Source organism: Camelus ferus, chromosome 34 (genome assembly GCF_009834535.1).
Source record: "Camelus ferus isolate YT-003-E chromosome 34, BCGSAC_Cfer_1.0, whole genome shotgun sequence".
NCBI classification, from domain to species: Eukaryota; Metazoa; Chordata; class Mammalia; order Artiodactyla; family Camelidae; genus Camelus; species Camelus ferus.
The window spans coordinates 14,607,807-14,625,414 of record NC_045729.1 but is presented as its reverse complement, the minus strand read 5'-3'; the positions used below and the strand labels follow the sequence as shown (position 1 = coordinate 14,625,414).

Here is a 17,608-nt window from a genome sequence, read left to right as displayed (position 1 = left end):
CTACAGAGCACATCCCATCAGAGCTGTCAGTGATGCCAGTGCTTCTTCACCAGAGCATTCATTATTGCCTCCGTGAAACGGATATCCTCAGGGATCTCCTGGGGACCATAGGGAGGTGCTCTTATAAAGGTGTTGGGTCCTATATAGTCAGTCCTTTCTGACATTATGACATCCCTGAACTTTCTGACCCTTCTTAGTACCATGTCAAGGAAATTGCAGCCACTCCACCATACGTATGAGGCTATCGTTGTGCCCAAGCTTCATGGACCTGTCCCAACAGAGTATCAAGACTGGAGTTACGTGCCCTTGCCAGAACATTGAGTCCAAAGCCATTACTGAGGCAGTAAATTCATTATGACACCAAGTCATTATGTCACCATGTCAATAAATTCTCCATATACAGACAAAATGAAAAGGACTCCTCGATCCACCACCCTCAAGCCCCATTTCCATCATGTCCCCTTATTCCCACTGATAATGTTAACAATGTGTGTAGTATTAACTTGAAGCTATTTTCTTTTGGAACAGAAACTGTACGTGACTGATCGCAGCTGTGCTGAAACTGTGTCCTGAAGTAATGAGGAGTGGTAGGGCATATCCTGAGGAGAACAAATGTTAACTTGCCTCAGATTGAGTCAATTGACAGTTTCGAGGATGGGGGAGGCTCTTCTGCTCTAGTAAGGGGTAGGGGTCTGCTTCAGGTGGCTTTGAAGTTTCCAGGAATCTGGAATTTCCATACTTTTAGTTCTGAGGGTTCCACCTTTTTACGTCAGTGCCGTGATTTTGACATAATTGCTCCACGACTGCTACCCCGCTCCTGTGTTATTATTATCTCCCTCTCGATTGAACCTACCTGAGAAACTGAGCTATGTCACAGATGGCTTATGTGTCATCCAAATGATATTCTCCATATATGTAGAGATCATCTGTATCGAATCAGTGTCTCCTTTGTCAGTTCTGACATCTCAGTACATAAGGTTTTGCTTGAAGGTCTCATCTTATAGTATCTTGACAATTAATGCCTGGTGCAGTCCTGATTTGCTAAAAGCAAACTTTCACATGTCTTTTGCAGCAAAAAAAACTCTCCAATGAGCATTAAATAGTTCTATTTAGGCTCTTTCTTTAGCCAAGTTTATTTTATAAAAACTTTCTATAAAAACTCTCCTTCTCTCCTTCTTATAGAATGTCTTTCTTCCATTGTCTACAATCCTAAAATAGTTTTTAAACTTGCTGTGACAATATTTATTTCAGTCATAATGTTTGTCTTAATTGTAATTAAAGTCAGTATTAATTTCTGTTATATTCATAGAATTGCATAGCATTTGGTTAAGAACTGTCAACTTATTGAGATTTGCCCAAAGGTGGAGCTGAGTTGGATAATCTAAGAAGAAGAATCTAGCTAGGATCACGAGGATGAGTGAGCTGCTTTTCATACGAACGCAAATAACAGCAAGGTACTATTACAGTTGTTCTAAATTAGTCATACAATTTTGCATCTGGAGAAACAATTTAGAACTAACTATGAAAATACGCCCTCCTCTCACACTTACTGTTAGGATATCAACTTTTTAATATTCTGAAACATATTTTAAAAAAACAACTCTGAACAGAGGGAGGGAGAGAAGAGAGAGAAAAACAGAGGCAAAGAGAGATAGAGAGAGAAAGGCAAAATCAGATCTACATGAGATTTTCTAAGTTATAATTATAAGTAGACTACATTTTAGGAGCTATTAAACAAATGAAGCCAACATTAATGCAAGAACTAAAGATAATTAAGAAAAAGAGTAATTGAACATATGAAACCAACATTAAGGCAAGAACTAACGATAATTAAGAGAGATCTTGTCTTCTTTTGTCCTAGAAAGTGATAGTTGATCTTCAGATCTGTTTATGTTGTTAGCAACTCCTTTTTAGGACATACTTTACTTTCCATAGAACCCTTAGAAATGCTTTTCTTAATTTACTGTTCTCCAGAATTAGGATAAGTGAATGGCTTGAGGGACAGATTAGAGCTGTCACCTCACCAACCATCACAGCTAATTCAGTCTCTGGTAGAAAGTAGCTGGAGGTGGCTACAAGATAGGCCAAGTAGTAGGCAATGAAAAGGAGGAGGAAGGAGATGACCGCCTTCATGGCTCCCACATGGGCTTCTATGCTGGGGTCTCTGGACCCTGTGGCATTGAGCTGCATTCGCCGGGTGTGTCTCCACAGGGAGAGAATCAAGAGGAGAAACGAGATCAGGGACACAGAAAAGGGGACTAGTGTTAGCAGGTTGAGATATATCTTGGTGGAAGCATATTGCGCTTTATTTATTTTGCATCTCAAAGTTAAGTTTGTTTTCAACTTTGCCTTGACACAAAACCTGAAATCATCATTCAAATTCCCAGAGACAGGAAGGCTAAAAAACACAGAGAGGGCCAAGCACCCCAGCAGGATCTTAGGAATCGCATTGTCAATTCTCAGCTTCATCCAGAGGAAAAGGGGATGGAAGAAATTAGCTATCTTGAGGAAATAGAAGATGCTCAGGCAGGTGGCAAACCAGACACTTAAATGGTTGGTTAGTGTCCAGAAGCAGTCAATGATTCTCATTTGTTTACCGGCAGTATAGACGTCTGGATACTGAACCAGTATAAAACAGTCTAATAGTATTATACACAATAGAGAAATTCTGGATATGGCCAGACTTGTGAGGATTAAATCAATGGAGGCGATCTTCCTATGCTTGATCCAGTCCACAAAGTTTACCAATCCAATGAACACATTCCCTAAGATCCCCAGCGAAAATTCTCCTACTGCTATGAGGATTAAGGTGTTCTCCACCTTACCTGGCATGTTAAAATGCAGAAATATCCAATTCGTTTCTAGTTGAACTGATGTTGTTTGATATCTGCACCTACTTCTTAGATTTTGCTGTAATTTTCTTCACCTCTTTTTGTTGTCGTCTGTCTTGGGATGGAGACTGGAATGATAAACGAAGATGGTAGCTACCTTCATTAAATCCTAATTAGTCCTGAGCAAGCAATGTGGTTGGCTATCCCTGGCCTGGCCACCCTCTGTCCATTTACCTTCTTAGCAGATTTTACTTTTCCACATATGGTTCATTTAGGCTGAGCTACAGCTTGCTAAGATGCAAATTAGGCTGATTCTCTTTCATGGTGTGGCACTTTCTCAAGCTACGTTTTGCAAATTTTGGATTCATTAATCTGTAATGCACACTAGTAACCTTAATAAGATTGCCAGATTTAGCAAATAAAAATACAAGACATCCAGTTAGATTTGAATTTCAAATAAACAATGAATAATTTTTGAGAGTGTCCCAAATGACATGAGATTAGTACTTCTGGGAAGTACTGAAATTCAAATTTAATTGGGTGTCTTGTATTTTATCTGGCAAACTTAAACCTCAAGGATTTGTTTTTGCAATTAGAAAATGCACAAAAATTGAAATTTGAAGAAAAATCTTCATTTTGTTGAATGATGATATTGATTACTACTAAAAATCCAAATTTCGGATTAACGTTGAGAGCTATATATCTTCAGGCAACTTAAAAGGTTAACACAAAATACAGTTTATTTGGTTCCAAAATTTTTTTTAGCTCATTTATCTTGGTTGTTCAGATGAACAGTTGTATGCCACAGGCCTCAGAATAATGCATTACTAGTCACGTGACATTTAATGATCATCATTTCTTGGATTTGCACAATCTTTCTCATTTTAAGCTCTGTGCATTTTAGATTCATCAATCTACGTCATTGACAAGAGCTTCACAAAAGGAATCAATTACTTGGAAAATATGGCTAAAATTTAATTTGGAGATGTGGCATCATTACCCTGTCTAATGACTGCAAAGTACCCCAAAACCATGGTTCGTTTTGTACAAAAGCAGGTTTTGTAGCTCAAAAATAATTATGAATTTAAAGTGTAGAGAGTTAACATCAATAATTTCAGCCTAGTTGATCATGATGTCTTTAGGAATGAAAGAGAGGGTAGCCTACTAAAATTCGACTTGATCTTTATAGCAGGAGAAATTATGCATCTGATGGATCAGAAAACTGACACAAGCTGCCACATGGAATTTTAATCTGGTTTCTAGTCCTATCACATTTTACAAATCCAGAGCCCTTTGACCAATGAAGGGCCCTGCAGCACTTCGGATCTTCTTCCAAGATTTCCCTTGCTGCCATTTACTAGAATGACTCTGAAAAATACCCAGAACTTTTAGGGGTTGGTGGACATTAACTATGAATTGACACTAATTCTTGAGGACTCCAAATATCACTATGGCTAACCAATAAAAACAGAGGCTTACATTGGTCAGGTATTAAATCATAATGGAATCAAATAGGTCTCATGGGCCTATTCAGTAGTTATTTTTACATTTCCTAAATATATAATTGGAATAGACATCCATGAAACCAGAAAAATCCCCACACTGTTTCTTATATTCATGGAGTGAGAGCTAAATGGTCAGAAGTCCAAGTGGACTCCCTTGAATTTCCTGCTCTACCAGCATAATACCACAGGAGAGTTGCCAACATTAGCTCCATCATGAAGGACTTGAAGCATCAGTGTTTACATAAAGGGGAAGAACAAATCTGACTCCATATTAGATCTGTTCCTTTGGCTCAACCCTGTGTTCTATTTCCTGTGCTTAGTCAAAATGTTGTCTATAGCCTGAAATATACAGGATGGCCTATTCTCAAAGCTCTGACCTTTAAGGGTATAACACTTCCCATTCATATAAAGATAAAAAGATGCAGAAGAGAAAATAACACTTGTCTTGCTGGAGTTTACAGGGACACCATGACCTGACCTACATGGACAGCTGCAAGAATGAGGATTCTGACACCAAGAACCTTGAAACAACCAACCATATTCCCCACCCCCTTGGTATAAAAGAAGCCTAAATTCTGACTTGGAGAAGATGGTTCTCCAGGACATTAGTCCCCCATCTTCTCAGTCTGCCAGCTTTTCAAATAAAGTTGTTATTCCTTGCCCCAACACCTCATCTCCCGATTTACTGGCCTGTCATGTGGCTAGCAGAAGGAGTTTGGACTCAGTAACATCAGGTAACTAAATTCTATTAATAATATGTTACTTACATATCTATAGATTCCCGTCTTATTGGATGTTGCTATCTCTTGAGTGAAATATCTTTTACAAGTTCATGGAGATGACAATATATTTTATCCTTTAGATTTATAAATCTAGTCAATCATTTGAACAGATTTCCTAATATTGGCTTATTCTTATATTCCTGACATAAGCTCTGCTTAGTCTTGGTGAACTATTATTTTAGGAAAACTGTTGGTATTTCTGTGTGTTATTATTCTATTTACATTTTTATACTGGTATTCACATCGCAAAGAGAAGTAGATTAGACTAGTTTTCTAGAGTCAGTTAGGCCCTGCTATCAATATAAAACTTGCTTCATAAAAATTTTTTCATGGACTGTTTTCTTCTGTTTATACTCTGGAACAGCTCAAATAGTACCAGAATTATCTGTTCTTCAAAGGTTTGGTAGAATTTTCTTTTCATCTGACCTTAGAGCAATTTTTTCATGGTAACTCTTATTCCCTTATGCAAATCAGTATGTTTGTCTTCTTTTCTTCTAGAGTTTGAAGTTAGTTAAGATATGTTTCTATCTAGTTTCATACAAGTTTCAACATTTCTTTGAAAAGAATTAAAGTTGTATATTTGTGCTTTGTTCCTCACCACAATTTTTAAATTAGGTTAGCTACTAGCTTATATGAAGCTCTCCACATTTACAAATCAAGAACAGAATGCTGCCATGCTGGTCCTATTTTCAGATAACTCATATTTTGAAAAGTCATGGAGTCATTTCACGTCCCACTCTACACCAGACTCCTCACTATGTTCACTAAAACATTGATGACTTATGACAAGACAAAAGATTATCAAATAAAAAGTTTTATTTCAGATTGATAAATATACAGGTGCTTTAAAAATGCGCCGAGTTGATAGCATTAATTGGAACCTTAAGGAGAAAAGCTCAGACAAATTCTTTTTTAATTTTCAGAAAAAATAACAAAATACAGGTGGAGTAGTCAATGTCTTTCAGAACTATTTTAGAAAGAACAAGATGCTATGAAAACACTAACTGTGTGTACTGTGGCTGAACAAAATAGATTTAAGCAAGATTTTTACATCTAGAATTCACTCGGAAAACACTGAGATTAAATACTATGGAGTTTTATTCATTGAGAAACTCTTATATAGAGAGGTTGAATTTATGTTCTAAGAATAGAACAAAAATCAAATCCAATGGAAAAAAATCAAAAGAACTTCATTTGTTTCAGTTTTATTTGAGATGCATCAGAGTATCATCTATTGCTGTTTCATACTGAAATGTACTGACTAGCCAGTTTTTAAAGAGTTTATGAACTAAAAGAATATCTGAAATGAAAAATTCTTGTGAATTATTGTCCTTTGTGTACGTGGTAAAGGATAGTTATTAGTGCCAAGAAGTGTTTTCTGTAACTGATTTTCTGAGAACTAAGTAGCTTACTAGTGCTAATTAGCTGACAGCAAAATTTCAATCATAAGAAAAAATTATTGATAATAATGCAAAATGTTCTTGAGAAAAAGCTCTAATTATATGGAAATGTTTAAAAAGAAAATATTTCAATGGATTTGAAATTAATTTCTATTATTATTAAAAATTTCACATTCTATTTCCAATGAAAGGGAAAGATATTACTTTTTTAAATGGTTACACTTGAAATATAATTTAAGGCAGTTAAGTCATTCAAATTATAATCAGTGACAAGAATAGAATTTCCATCAGAGAAAAAAATAAAAAATACTATTTGGTCGTATATTATAATCCCCTAGAACAATTGATAAAAATTAAGAATTTGACGAGATCATTATTTAAAACAATTTACCTTATAAGATAAATAAGTACTAGGGATGTAATGTACAACATGATTAATATAATTAACACTGCTGTATGTTATATATGAAAATTGTTACAAGAGTAAATCCTAAGGGTTCTCATCACAAGGAAAAAATATTTTTTCATTTTCTTTTATTTTGTATCTGTATGAGATGGTGAACATTCACTAAACTTATTACAGTAATTATTTTAAATCAAATCACTGATGTAAGTCAAATCATTATGCTATACACTTTAACTTGTACAGTGTCATATGTTCATTATATCTTAATAAAACTGGAAGAATAAAACAGTTTAAACATAAGTATTTGTTGATATTTAAAACAATGTCACTTTGAGAAATATTTCAACTTTCTGTAAAAATTTGAAAATACATTAGAAGTTTTAAACAAACTCAGTATTATCCTCCCTAAAATTTTGCATTTTATTTGTATTATTGTAATTATACAATAAAAAGAACATGTGTTAATCAAAAAATCAAATCATACATAGATATCCACCAACCAGAGAGGGGTATAAATATTATAATTTCTACATGAGCAAGATTGAAAGCACTGTATAGGAGAGACTTGTAGAAATGTTGGGATTAAATGAAGTCTTAAATTGAAAGCACTTAGAACACAAAAGTGCTTATATACTCAACAAATTTAAGATACTATTATTATTGAATTTCTTGGCATGACTCTCTTAACAAATTGTTTTCCTATAGAGCCTTTATTGATGCATCTTAATTACAATTCCCTATGTTTGCACAAATTTCAAGGTTCATAATAGTTACCTGAAATCATGAAATATGGCCCTACAGCAATCAAGATCACATGGTACTGCATGAGGACAGACATATAGACAAACAGAATGGAATTGGGATTCCTGAAATAAACTCATACATATGGTGAATTGATCTTTAGAAAGAATGCCAAAACAATGCATCAGGAGAAAAGTCTTTTTAACAAAGGTGCTGTGACAATTGGATATTCATATGCAAAAGAATGAAGTTGGAACCATACTTTATACCACATACAAAACTTAATATGGATCAATGACCTAAATATAAGAACAAAAACTATGAAATACTTAGAAGAAAATCTAGGGGTAAATCTTCATGACTTTGGATTTGTCAATGAATTTGTAGATATAATACAAAAAGCACAAGCAACAAAAGAAAAAACAGATAATTGGATTTCATCAAAAATAAAATCTTATGTTCATAAAGGACATTACGATAAAGTGAAAAGATGAGTTACAGAATGGGAGAAAATATTTGCAGATCAAATATCTGAGAATGGTTTAATAATCTGAATATATAAAGAACATCTACAATTCAACAACAAAATGACAAATACCTCAAAGAAATAGGCAAAGAACTTGAATAGACATTTCTCCAAAGATTTACAAATGGTCAAGATGCACATGAAAAGATATTCAACATCCATTAGTCATTAGAGAAATATAAATCAAATGAGAGTATCACTTCATACCCACTAGGATTGTTATAGTGAAAAACTCAAGAAAATAAGGCAGACATAATAGATAGTGGTGATGGCCACACAATATTGTGAATATAATTAATACCACAGAATTATACACTTAAAATGGTTAAAATAGCAAAATTTGTTATATATATTTTACCACAATAAAAACATATTTTAAATACATAAATTTGAAAACTTAAAACTGCACACCATAAAAACATGAGGCTTGGGAAATACTTGAAGTAGATAAGACAAGCTAAATTTATTGTTTTATTTGGAATAATGATAATGACATATTAAAACCAGTATATGAAGATTTGATAGCAATAAAAGGTAAGAAAAGAGGGGAAAAATCTCAAAGAAGGCTTGACAAATAGAAAAAGAGAAATAAGATAGAAAATTAATGTAACAGTAATTACAAGTATAAAAATGTTTACTAAATGATCGTAATTTTCATATTCTAATATCACAATACCAAAAATCAGAGATTTGTTTTCTATAGGAGACAATAAAAGAAACATGTAGAAATGTTGAAAATACACGAGTGGAAATACACACAAATGGAAAACACATGATAATGAACTATAAAGCAAAGTAACAGAATTCATATTTTTACCATGGACAAAATAAAATTTAAAGCAAAAACCTGCATGACAGAGGGTTTTAATACCAGTAATTAATAGTAATAATAAAGTAATGGCTATAATAACAAATATAATTATCAATATTGTTTCAAGTTAAATAAAGCTACAAATGAAAGAATTATGAGCAGAGACAATAATTTTGAATGCACATTTATTATCTGTTTCAAATTGATTCATAATAAATACGGATATAGAGAAGAAATATATTTAATATGGTTCATCTAATGCATGTAAATTTGACTTTCACATTATCAGACCTCTTTCAAGAAAATATGGACCATTCACAAAGATAGATCATATACTGGACCAAATAAATCTTATCTTAGGCCAGCTATCACATAAATATGTTGCTTAACCCAACTTCAGTAAAATAAACTATCAGTATGAAAAATTACCTTTACAAACCTGTTCATACAGCTAGAAAATTATCCTGCTAAGTACCCCTTGAATTAAGAGGAAATTGCAAAGGGTATTTTGAGACTCTTTGAACTGAATATGTGTATAAGAACTGCGTGTCAACATTGTGGAATGTATCTAAATCAATATTTAGGCAGAAAATATACAGCTTTGAATACATTTACTTAAAAAAAAAGAAAAATTGAAATGAAGGTAGAAAAGAACAACTAATCTTTGTTTTTAAGAGTATGGCAAATATGTATGTCAATTATATCTCAACAAAACTGGGGGAAAAAAGAATATGGCCAACCAGATATCTGAAGAAATATGGGAAAACAAGTCTTCAGAATTATTTTAAATGCATGGCCCAGCTGTCAGGAAAAAAAATAAAGAAAAGATTCCTCAGATGCCAAAAATAATGGGAAAGTGCAGATTTTGAGAGAAAAAAAGTAATGAAAATAGGGGCATTTTCAAACTCCTCTAAATTAGAGTTTAAGTTTTAAAGGATCGTGAGCATATGGGACATTCCCTAGCTTTGGCCTCTCGAAAGCTGGAAGTGAGATCGGATACTATCAATAAACCAGGAACCTTGAAAGGCAATTTGTTAAAGGACAAACGAGAAAATAATATATGCTCAGCAGAAGGTTAAAATTAGAGGTACTTATCTCTCGACCATGACACTGAATTGAAGGGAGAATGCAAAGGAGATTTGTTGTTCTGAAAATTTCTGATAGTAATCTTGAACACATGTATATTTGGGACCAAATTTGCACTACTAGTAGAGCCAAAAAAATTAGACACATAAGTTAATTTAAGAAGTTCAAGACGAGCTTTTATCTCAAATTACTGGATTTGAAAAATATAGACTCATTTCATCGGCACTCTGATCTTTCCCCATGCTATGACTATTGCTACTGCATCACAACACACATTAGCTTTTTTTCTTAATGACATTAGGATTCAAGTAGTAAAAATAAAAGCAGTCCTTTAAAGAATTAAAACCGCATGCTCAAAAGAAGCACCTCTTTCTCTGTCTCTCACTTCCATGTTCTAAATGTCAAGATTCATCATAACTGTCTTGGTTTCTTTTCCTGTGGGTTTTCTTGGTGAAGGGCTGTCAGTGCTTCAAGAAGTCAGGTAAAGCACAAGGAGAAATCTTTAGATACTTATTCCACCGTCATTATCGTCATAGTGAACAGCTGTTTTTCTTCTGGGGGTGGGGGATGTGGGAAGAAGCAATTGCAAGGGAGGGAAGCTGACTGAGCCACTTAATTTGTATGTGGGATTAAAAGCTCATTGGAGAGATTTAGTTAAAATCTGAGATGCAGTCAAAATAATTATGGAAGAGTCTAGTGATGTGCAATAACACCGTTAAAACCAATGCAAGAAAGTAGTGCAAGTGAAACAGATCTTCAGGGATTTCTTCACTGGATTGTTCTCTTGGAACATCCAGTTCTCCCCATGCCCATCATGGAATTCTGAGAAGTTTCTCTCTTTCCCAGCACTTTACATGCTTCAGTACCTTCAAAGAGGCTTGCTTCAGTTTGCGGTTTCCTAGAATTAGGATAAATGAGTGACCCCAGGGATAGATGGCTGTGGTTGCCATACCAAAAATAAACAGCACTTTGTTTTCTGGCTGAGTATAGTGATATGTTTCTATAGCAACGCCTACAAAATATAAGAAAAACAAGATGACAAAAGATATCAAGACTTTCATTGCTTTGATATGTGCTTCTGTGCTGGGGTCCCTGAATCCTGTGGCATTCAATTTCATCTTCCTGTTGTGCCTCCAAAGGGAAATGATCAATAGGAAACATGTAATCAGGCAGAGTAGAAAGGGGAGAATGGTCCCCAGATTGAGAGAAATCTGGTATGTAAGGAATTTATCTTTGTGCATGTTGGTTACCCCGGTTGTACTTCCATTTCTTATTCTATTATCACTAATAATCCTCACCATCTGTGGAAAAGTAAATAACCATGAAATTAGCAATAATCCCATTGGAATGAGAAGAACCCTGTTGAGTCTTCTCTTCAACCAGAGAAAAATGTGGTGGGAAAATTTTGCTATCTTCAGGAAATAGAAGACACTGAGGCTGGTGGCAAGACAGACACTTAATTGATTCAGAATTATCCATGAGTAACTAATATAGTCAACCAGGTTACCGGAGGAATACATTTCTGGAAAGAATATCCTTACAAATCCGTCTGTAATTATTAACCATAACAGACCAATTCTCGAAGTAGCTAAGCCAGTGAGAATAAAGCTGATCATAGAGAATTTCTTGTTTCTCACACAGTCAGTGCAGTTTACAAGTCCAATAAATCCGTTCCCTAAAACCCCCAGTACTGTCTCACTAACTGCTACAAAAAGAAGGAGGCCTTCTCCTACACTTAGCATATCTGACAATCCCTAATATTTCTTTGTCACATCGATTTTGAATTACCTGCTGCAGAATGAGGCATATATTGCTGCTTGATGGAAGAATGATTTTCGTCTCTTTCATTACATAAACACTTAAAATTGCCCCAATTAATGCCTTGTGATGGAATCCAAAAGAGCTTCATGGAGACCCTTTCAGTTATGTCTATAAAATTCAGCTTCTCTACAGAATGGGTGTCCAGACTGTATGCTGACCTACAATTTGTTAAGATGCAAATGAAAGTTTCTGTTTCATGGATCCTACCTGTCCTTCTGAGACTATTTTGCATTTGTTAACCTGAATTCTGGAGTAGGAAGTGGGAAACATATACCCGCAGAAAGCAAAACACAATAGAAACAAAAACTGGACTACACCTTTTTCAATGTCAACATGAACATTGTCATTTATATTAAGTGTTTATGATGAAGGTTGAGATATATAAAGAGGAAATAGTATAAAGAAGAGATGAATGGATTTAGCCATTGTAGATAATTACTCTAAATAATTAGACAAAGAAACACATTTTTTTCATTTTTCAAGTTATTCAGGCAGGGCACACTTCAAGTTATAATATAAAGGAGACAATAGTTTATGACTCAATTACATAGGAATACTGAACAATTGCCACTTTGCATTAAAGCAGTTAATTTCATGTTACTCAGTATGTTTTATCTTTTAATTTTTAATTAGAATTTAAGCTCAACTCTGGGTATGGTAAACATCACAAATATTATCTCACCAAATTGTTGCAGTGTTGTTATACTCATTGTTATTCCATTAATGAATGCAGATTATGTTGACCACTCCTGACATGAAAAGCTCTTAGGAACAATCCCTTCACTTAACATATTCCACTTTGACGGCATCCGTTCATTCATTTTTTTCAACAAGTATTTTACTGAGCATCCAAGTTTATCAAGGTCTTGTCTGGCCACCGAGGGAAGATAACGGTAGACAACTTCAAAGCTCATGCAATTCATGGAGTTTACATTCCAGTGGAAGAAGGAGGGAAAAATCACTTAAACCAATATATTGATTCAAAATTTAAAAGTGAAATTTAACATTTATTGAGCCTCTATTATGTCTCCATAATAATAGCATTTAGTAGCATAGTAATAGCATTTCATTGTATTCATAAGTTAACACTTCGCCCCTGGGCAAGTTTATTCTTTATGTCTCAACTCGAACTTGATTTTAAGTAAATTTTGACATGTTAGATTAAGTTCAATCTTCTTTCCATGATTAAATCAATCATGTAAAAGTCACATGTATCTTAAGTTCACGTTTGTTTCTCATAAACTTTTCTCTCTAATCTTTTCTTATGTCCATTCTTTTTTTCACTCACCAGTGACCCAGAAGTGCATGAATAAATAAAATATACACTTAAAGAAATCCAGAAATTAAGACTTCAAACTCAATGACAATTATAAGAAAAAAGGTTGGAAATTTACACATCACAGTCTATTGTGCATATGTATTTAAAGATTACAATGGGAAATATAAACCAGTGAATTTCCAAGGAAATTTGTGGCTTCCTGATAATTTATAAATATATATATGATGAATCACTGAATGAAAAGGTAGAACAAGTAAGCGAAATACAAGTTGCTTCTTGATTCTGAGAAAATCTACAAATATTTATAAATTGATTCTCATAACTTGAAAACCAATAAGCATTAAAAATATAACTTTCACATTTTAGTAAGTATATGTCTACCATGTATATTTTTGACATTTTAATGAAAATTTTCCAGAGAAGTAAAAACTGAAATACCACCTATGGCATTTGTTGCTGACATTCTTATAATTAGATAATCCAGTTAATTTTTCATTTGTATGAATGTGCTAAATATATATATATATATATATATATGTAATTAACATTTCATAAGCATAGAAAAAAGCCTATTACAGATAAACATTAAAATATATTCACATCACGCATTACGGAAGAATGGTGAAGAAAGGTGAAATAAAATTCTTTAACCTTTTCTTGTAGATTACATATGATGCTCTCCAGAATGGTTTATGAGTCTGAAGGTTTCCCAGCTTTTAAACTGCATTTCAGCTGCCACAACACCGAAAGTGAAGCCCTCCATAGCTCACTGTTTCCCAGAATTAGGACAAATGAGTGGACTGAAGGATAAGCATTTGCAAGAACCTGACCAAGCATAAGGGTCGATTTGTTCTGAGTCATATCAGAATGGAAGGCTGTCATAAGAATAGACAGGAAGTAAACAGCAAATAGCATGAGGAAAGATATCACCATTTTCATGGCACTGAGGTGGGCTTTGATGCTGGGATCTCTGAATCCCATTGCATGGTGCTTCATCTTCTTGAGGTGTTTCAATAAGGAGATTAGCAGGAGGAAAAACATCAGGGATATAATAAAGGGTATGAAGTCTCCCATACTGAATATAATCAGTTTCAAAAAGTTTTCCGTGTCACTCCTTTTAGAACTCAAAGTCACATTTCTTTCATATGGATGTATCTGGATATTAATAAGAATACTTATCATAATAAGACATAAAAGCAACAATACTAATGCCCCCAGAAACATTACCAGAACTACCATTTCAACTCTATGCTTTAAGTGAAGAAAAACAGCATTTGTATAATTGGCTATCTTGAGAGAATAAAAGAGGCTGAGGTCTGTGGCAAGCCAGGTGCTAAAATGGTTGGCCAAGGTCCATGCAATGGTAATAAATAATAGTAATAAGTATAACATTCTTTCTATTCAAATATAAAGATGGAGAAAATTCCCTTGTAAACCAACTCACCACTATTACCAAAATCAGACAAATTCTAAAGATTGCCAACGTGGTGAGGATTCGATCAGCTGAGGAGATCCTTCAAGTCTTGAGCCAGTCAATGCAGTTCACCAGTGTTATGAATCCATTCCCCAAAATACCAGTTACTAATTCTGAGTGTATTAAAATGATGAAGATGATATTCAAGACATTTACCATGTCCTCAAAGAGAGAGTTTCAATCTCTAATTGCAATATTGACAATTTCTTGATTTACTATGTTTTAATGGTATGTATATATATATATATACACTTATTTATTAGATACGCAGTTAGTTTCCTCCTTTAAGAAAAATTGTAGGCTTAAGATCAAAGCAGAAACACTAAGGTGTATTAATGGATGAGCACAAAGCTCTCTTTGTAAGAATTGTTTTCTCCCAGACAGCTAGCTGCACTCTATGTTCACTGTGTGTTTTCAAAATAAAGTGAAATTTCTCATACTTGATGGTGAAAGAAAAACTGAACTCTCGTTTGCTAACATGCAAATAAAGATATATTCTCTTTCATTATTTTGCAATGCTTGCTTTATTTAATCTTTAACTTGTTCACCAATTTGAGGTGGGCCAGTAACACTTAAAAATATAATGCACAGAGCTCTAACAAACAGCAAATATCTACATTAGTAGATGGAGTTTGGTAATCACTAAAATCGTCACCACTGAGTTGTGATGAAGGAAGACTAAGGGACATTTCCATACTTTATCCAAAGCTTTTCCTATCCAAAGCATTCTAGTTTCTTGAGTGAATCCAGCAAAGCCACAGCTCCCAAATGCTAGCTGCTGATAATTTATATCTATTTGTCAATGAATTTCTTGCAATTGCCCCCCCCACACACACACACATACACACAAACATATATCTTGAGGAACAACCTTATGGGATTATTATCCAGGAATGATTGTCTTCTCTTTGGCAACAGAAAATGAGGCTCAGAGAGAAATCATCTGGATTCAAAACCTCTTGCTTTTTTCTCTAATAATTCAGACTTTCATTCCTTCATTAATATTTACGAAGCTTCTCTTGATGTCAAAAATCATATTTGATAGCAAGATATTTTTAAAACATGATTAATCTTTGTATTATTCAATACTTCAGTGAAAACCATTTACAGGGCTTGTGACAAGTGATAGAACTCTGTCTTCACCCCACAACAGTCTCTCAGTTAAAGCCAGATATGGGCAGTATTGAAAAGAGGAGAGGATCATCTGCAGGGCATAAACTGGCCTCATTTTGTGCCTCTCCATCACTTGATAGTACCACTCCCTGACAGTCAACAAAGGTCATTTAAGAGAATTAGAGGAAACAGTGCGCAGCGCACAAAGGATATGGAAGAGTGCCTGTCCCCAACAATAAGATTAGATGCTATATGGATCTGGTCAGGATGGCAGAGTAGTAGGACCACAAGCTTGCCTGCTTTCACAATCACAACAAAACCACAACTGACTAGTAAACAACCAACAATTAAAAAAGACTCAGACTTACCAAAAAAAGATCTTCTTCAGCTAGAAACCTAAAGAGGAACCACAGTGGGATGGCAGGGGTGGTGCACTCGTAATGTAATTGCGTCCTATACCTGCTGAGCAGGCAACTCACAAGCTGGAGAAAAATTATACAGCAGAGGCTCTCCCACAAGAGTGGGAGTCCTGAGCCTCACGTCAGGCTCCCCAGCCTAGGGTTCCGGCATTTGGAGAAGGAGCCCCCAGAGCATTTGGTTGTGAAAACAAGAGGCGCTTGAGCTGCAGGAGCTCCACGGGACTGGAGGAGGCAGACATTTCACTCTCTTGGGAAGCACACACATAATCTCGCATGTGCTGGGACCAAAAGAAGAGGCAGTGATTTCATAGGAACCTGGGCCAGACCTGCCTGCTTGTTTTGGAAGGTCTCCTAGGGAGGTGGAGGGTGGCTATGGTTCACTTGGGGGACATAAAAGCTGGCGGCAGACATTCCAGGAGTATTCATCCACATGAACTTTCCTGGAGGCTGACGTCTTGCTTGGGTCATTAGCACCACCTGGCCCCACCTGACAGCCTGTAGGCTTAAGTGCTGGGATGCCTTAGGCCAAACCACTCTCACCACTTTTATTCAACCTAGTTTTGGAGGTCCTAACTACAGCAATCAGAGAAGAAAAAGAAATACAAGGAATCCAAATTGGAAAAGAAGTAAAACTGTCACTGTTTGCAGATGGCATGATACTAGACTATACAAAGAAAATCCTAAAGAAGCTACCAGAAAACTACTAAAGCTCATCGTTCAATTCAGAAAAGTTGTAGGATACAAAATTAATAAACAGAAATTAGTTGCATTTCTATACATTAACAACAAAATAGCAGAAAAAGAAATTAAGGAAACAATACCATTTACCATCGTATTAAAAAGAATAAAATACCCAGGAATAAACCTACCTAAGGTGGCAAAAGACCTGTACTCCAAAAACTGTAAGACACTGATTAAATAAACTGAAGACAACACAAACAGATAGAAAGATATATCATGTTCTTGGATTGGAAGAATAAATACTTTTAAAATGGCCATACTACCCAAGGCAATACACAGATTCAATGCAATTCCAATCAAATTACCAATGACATTTTTCACAGAGCTGAAACAAAAAAGTTAAAATTTGTATGGAAACACAAAAGATCACGAATAGCCAAAACAATCTTGAGAGAGAAGAACGGAGCTGGGGGAATCATGCTCCCTGACTTCAAACTATACTACAAAGCTACAGTAATCAAAAAAGCATGGTACTGACACAAAAACAAACACATAGATCAATGGAACAGGATCAACAGTCCAGAAATAAATCCACGAACTTATGGTCAATTAGTCTAGGACAAAGGAGGCAAGAATATACAATGGGGAAAAGACAGTCTCTTCAATAAGTGGTGCTGGGAAAACTGGACAGCTACCTGTAAAAGAATGAAATTAGAACATTCTCTAACACCAT

The 17,608-nt window shown here is 34.9% G+C and overlaps 2 protein-coding genes across 2 annotated transcripts; both read right to left on the bottom strand.

Moving 5' to 3' along the window:
• Positions 1 to 1,896: 1,896 nt before the first annotated feature.
• On the bottom strand, positions 1,897 to 2,840 carry LOC102520645 (taste receptor type 2 member 7-like). The gene has a single exon (XM_014565505.2). It carries the CDS (start codon positions 2,830 to 2,832, stop codon positions 1,897 to 1,899), a length of 936 nt encoding a protein of 311 aa, XP_014420991.2. The 5' UTR covers positions 2,833 to 2,840.
• Positions 2,841 to 8,714: 5,874 nt separating this feature from the next.
• Positions 8,715 to 16,570, bottom strand: TAS2R10 (taste 2 receptor member 10). The gene has a single exon (XM_032473224.1). The coding sequence runs from the start codon at positions 11,828 to 11,830 to the stop codon at positions 10,901 to 10,903; it is 930 nt and encodes a 309-aa protein (XP_032329115.1). The 5' UTR covers positions 11,831 to 16,570; the 3' UTR covers positions 8,715 to 10,900.
• Between the last annotated feature and the right edge of the window lie 1,038 nt (positions 16,571 to 17,608).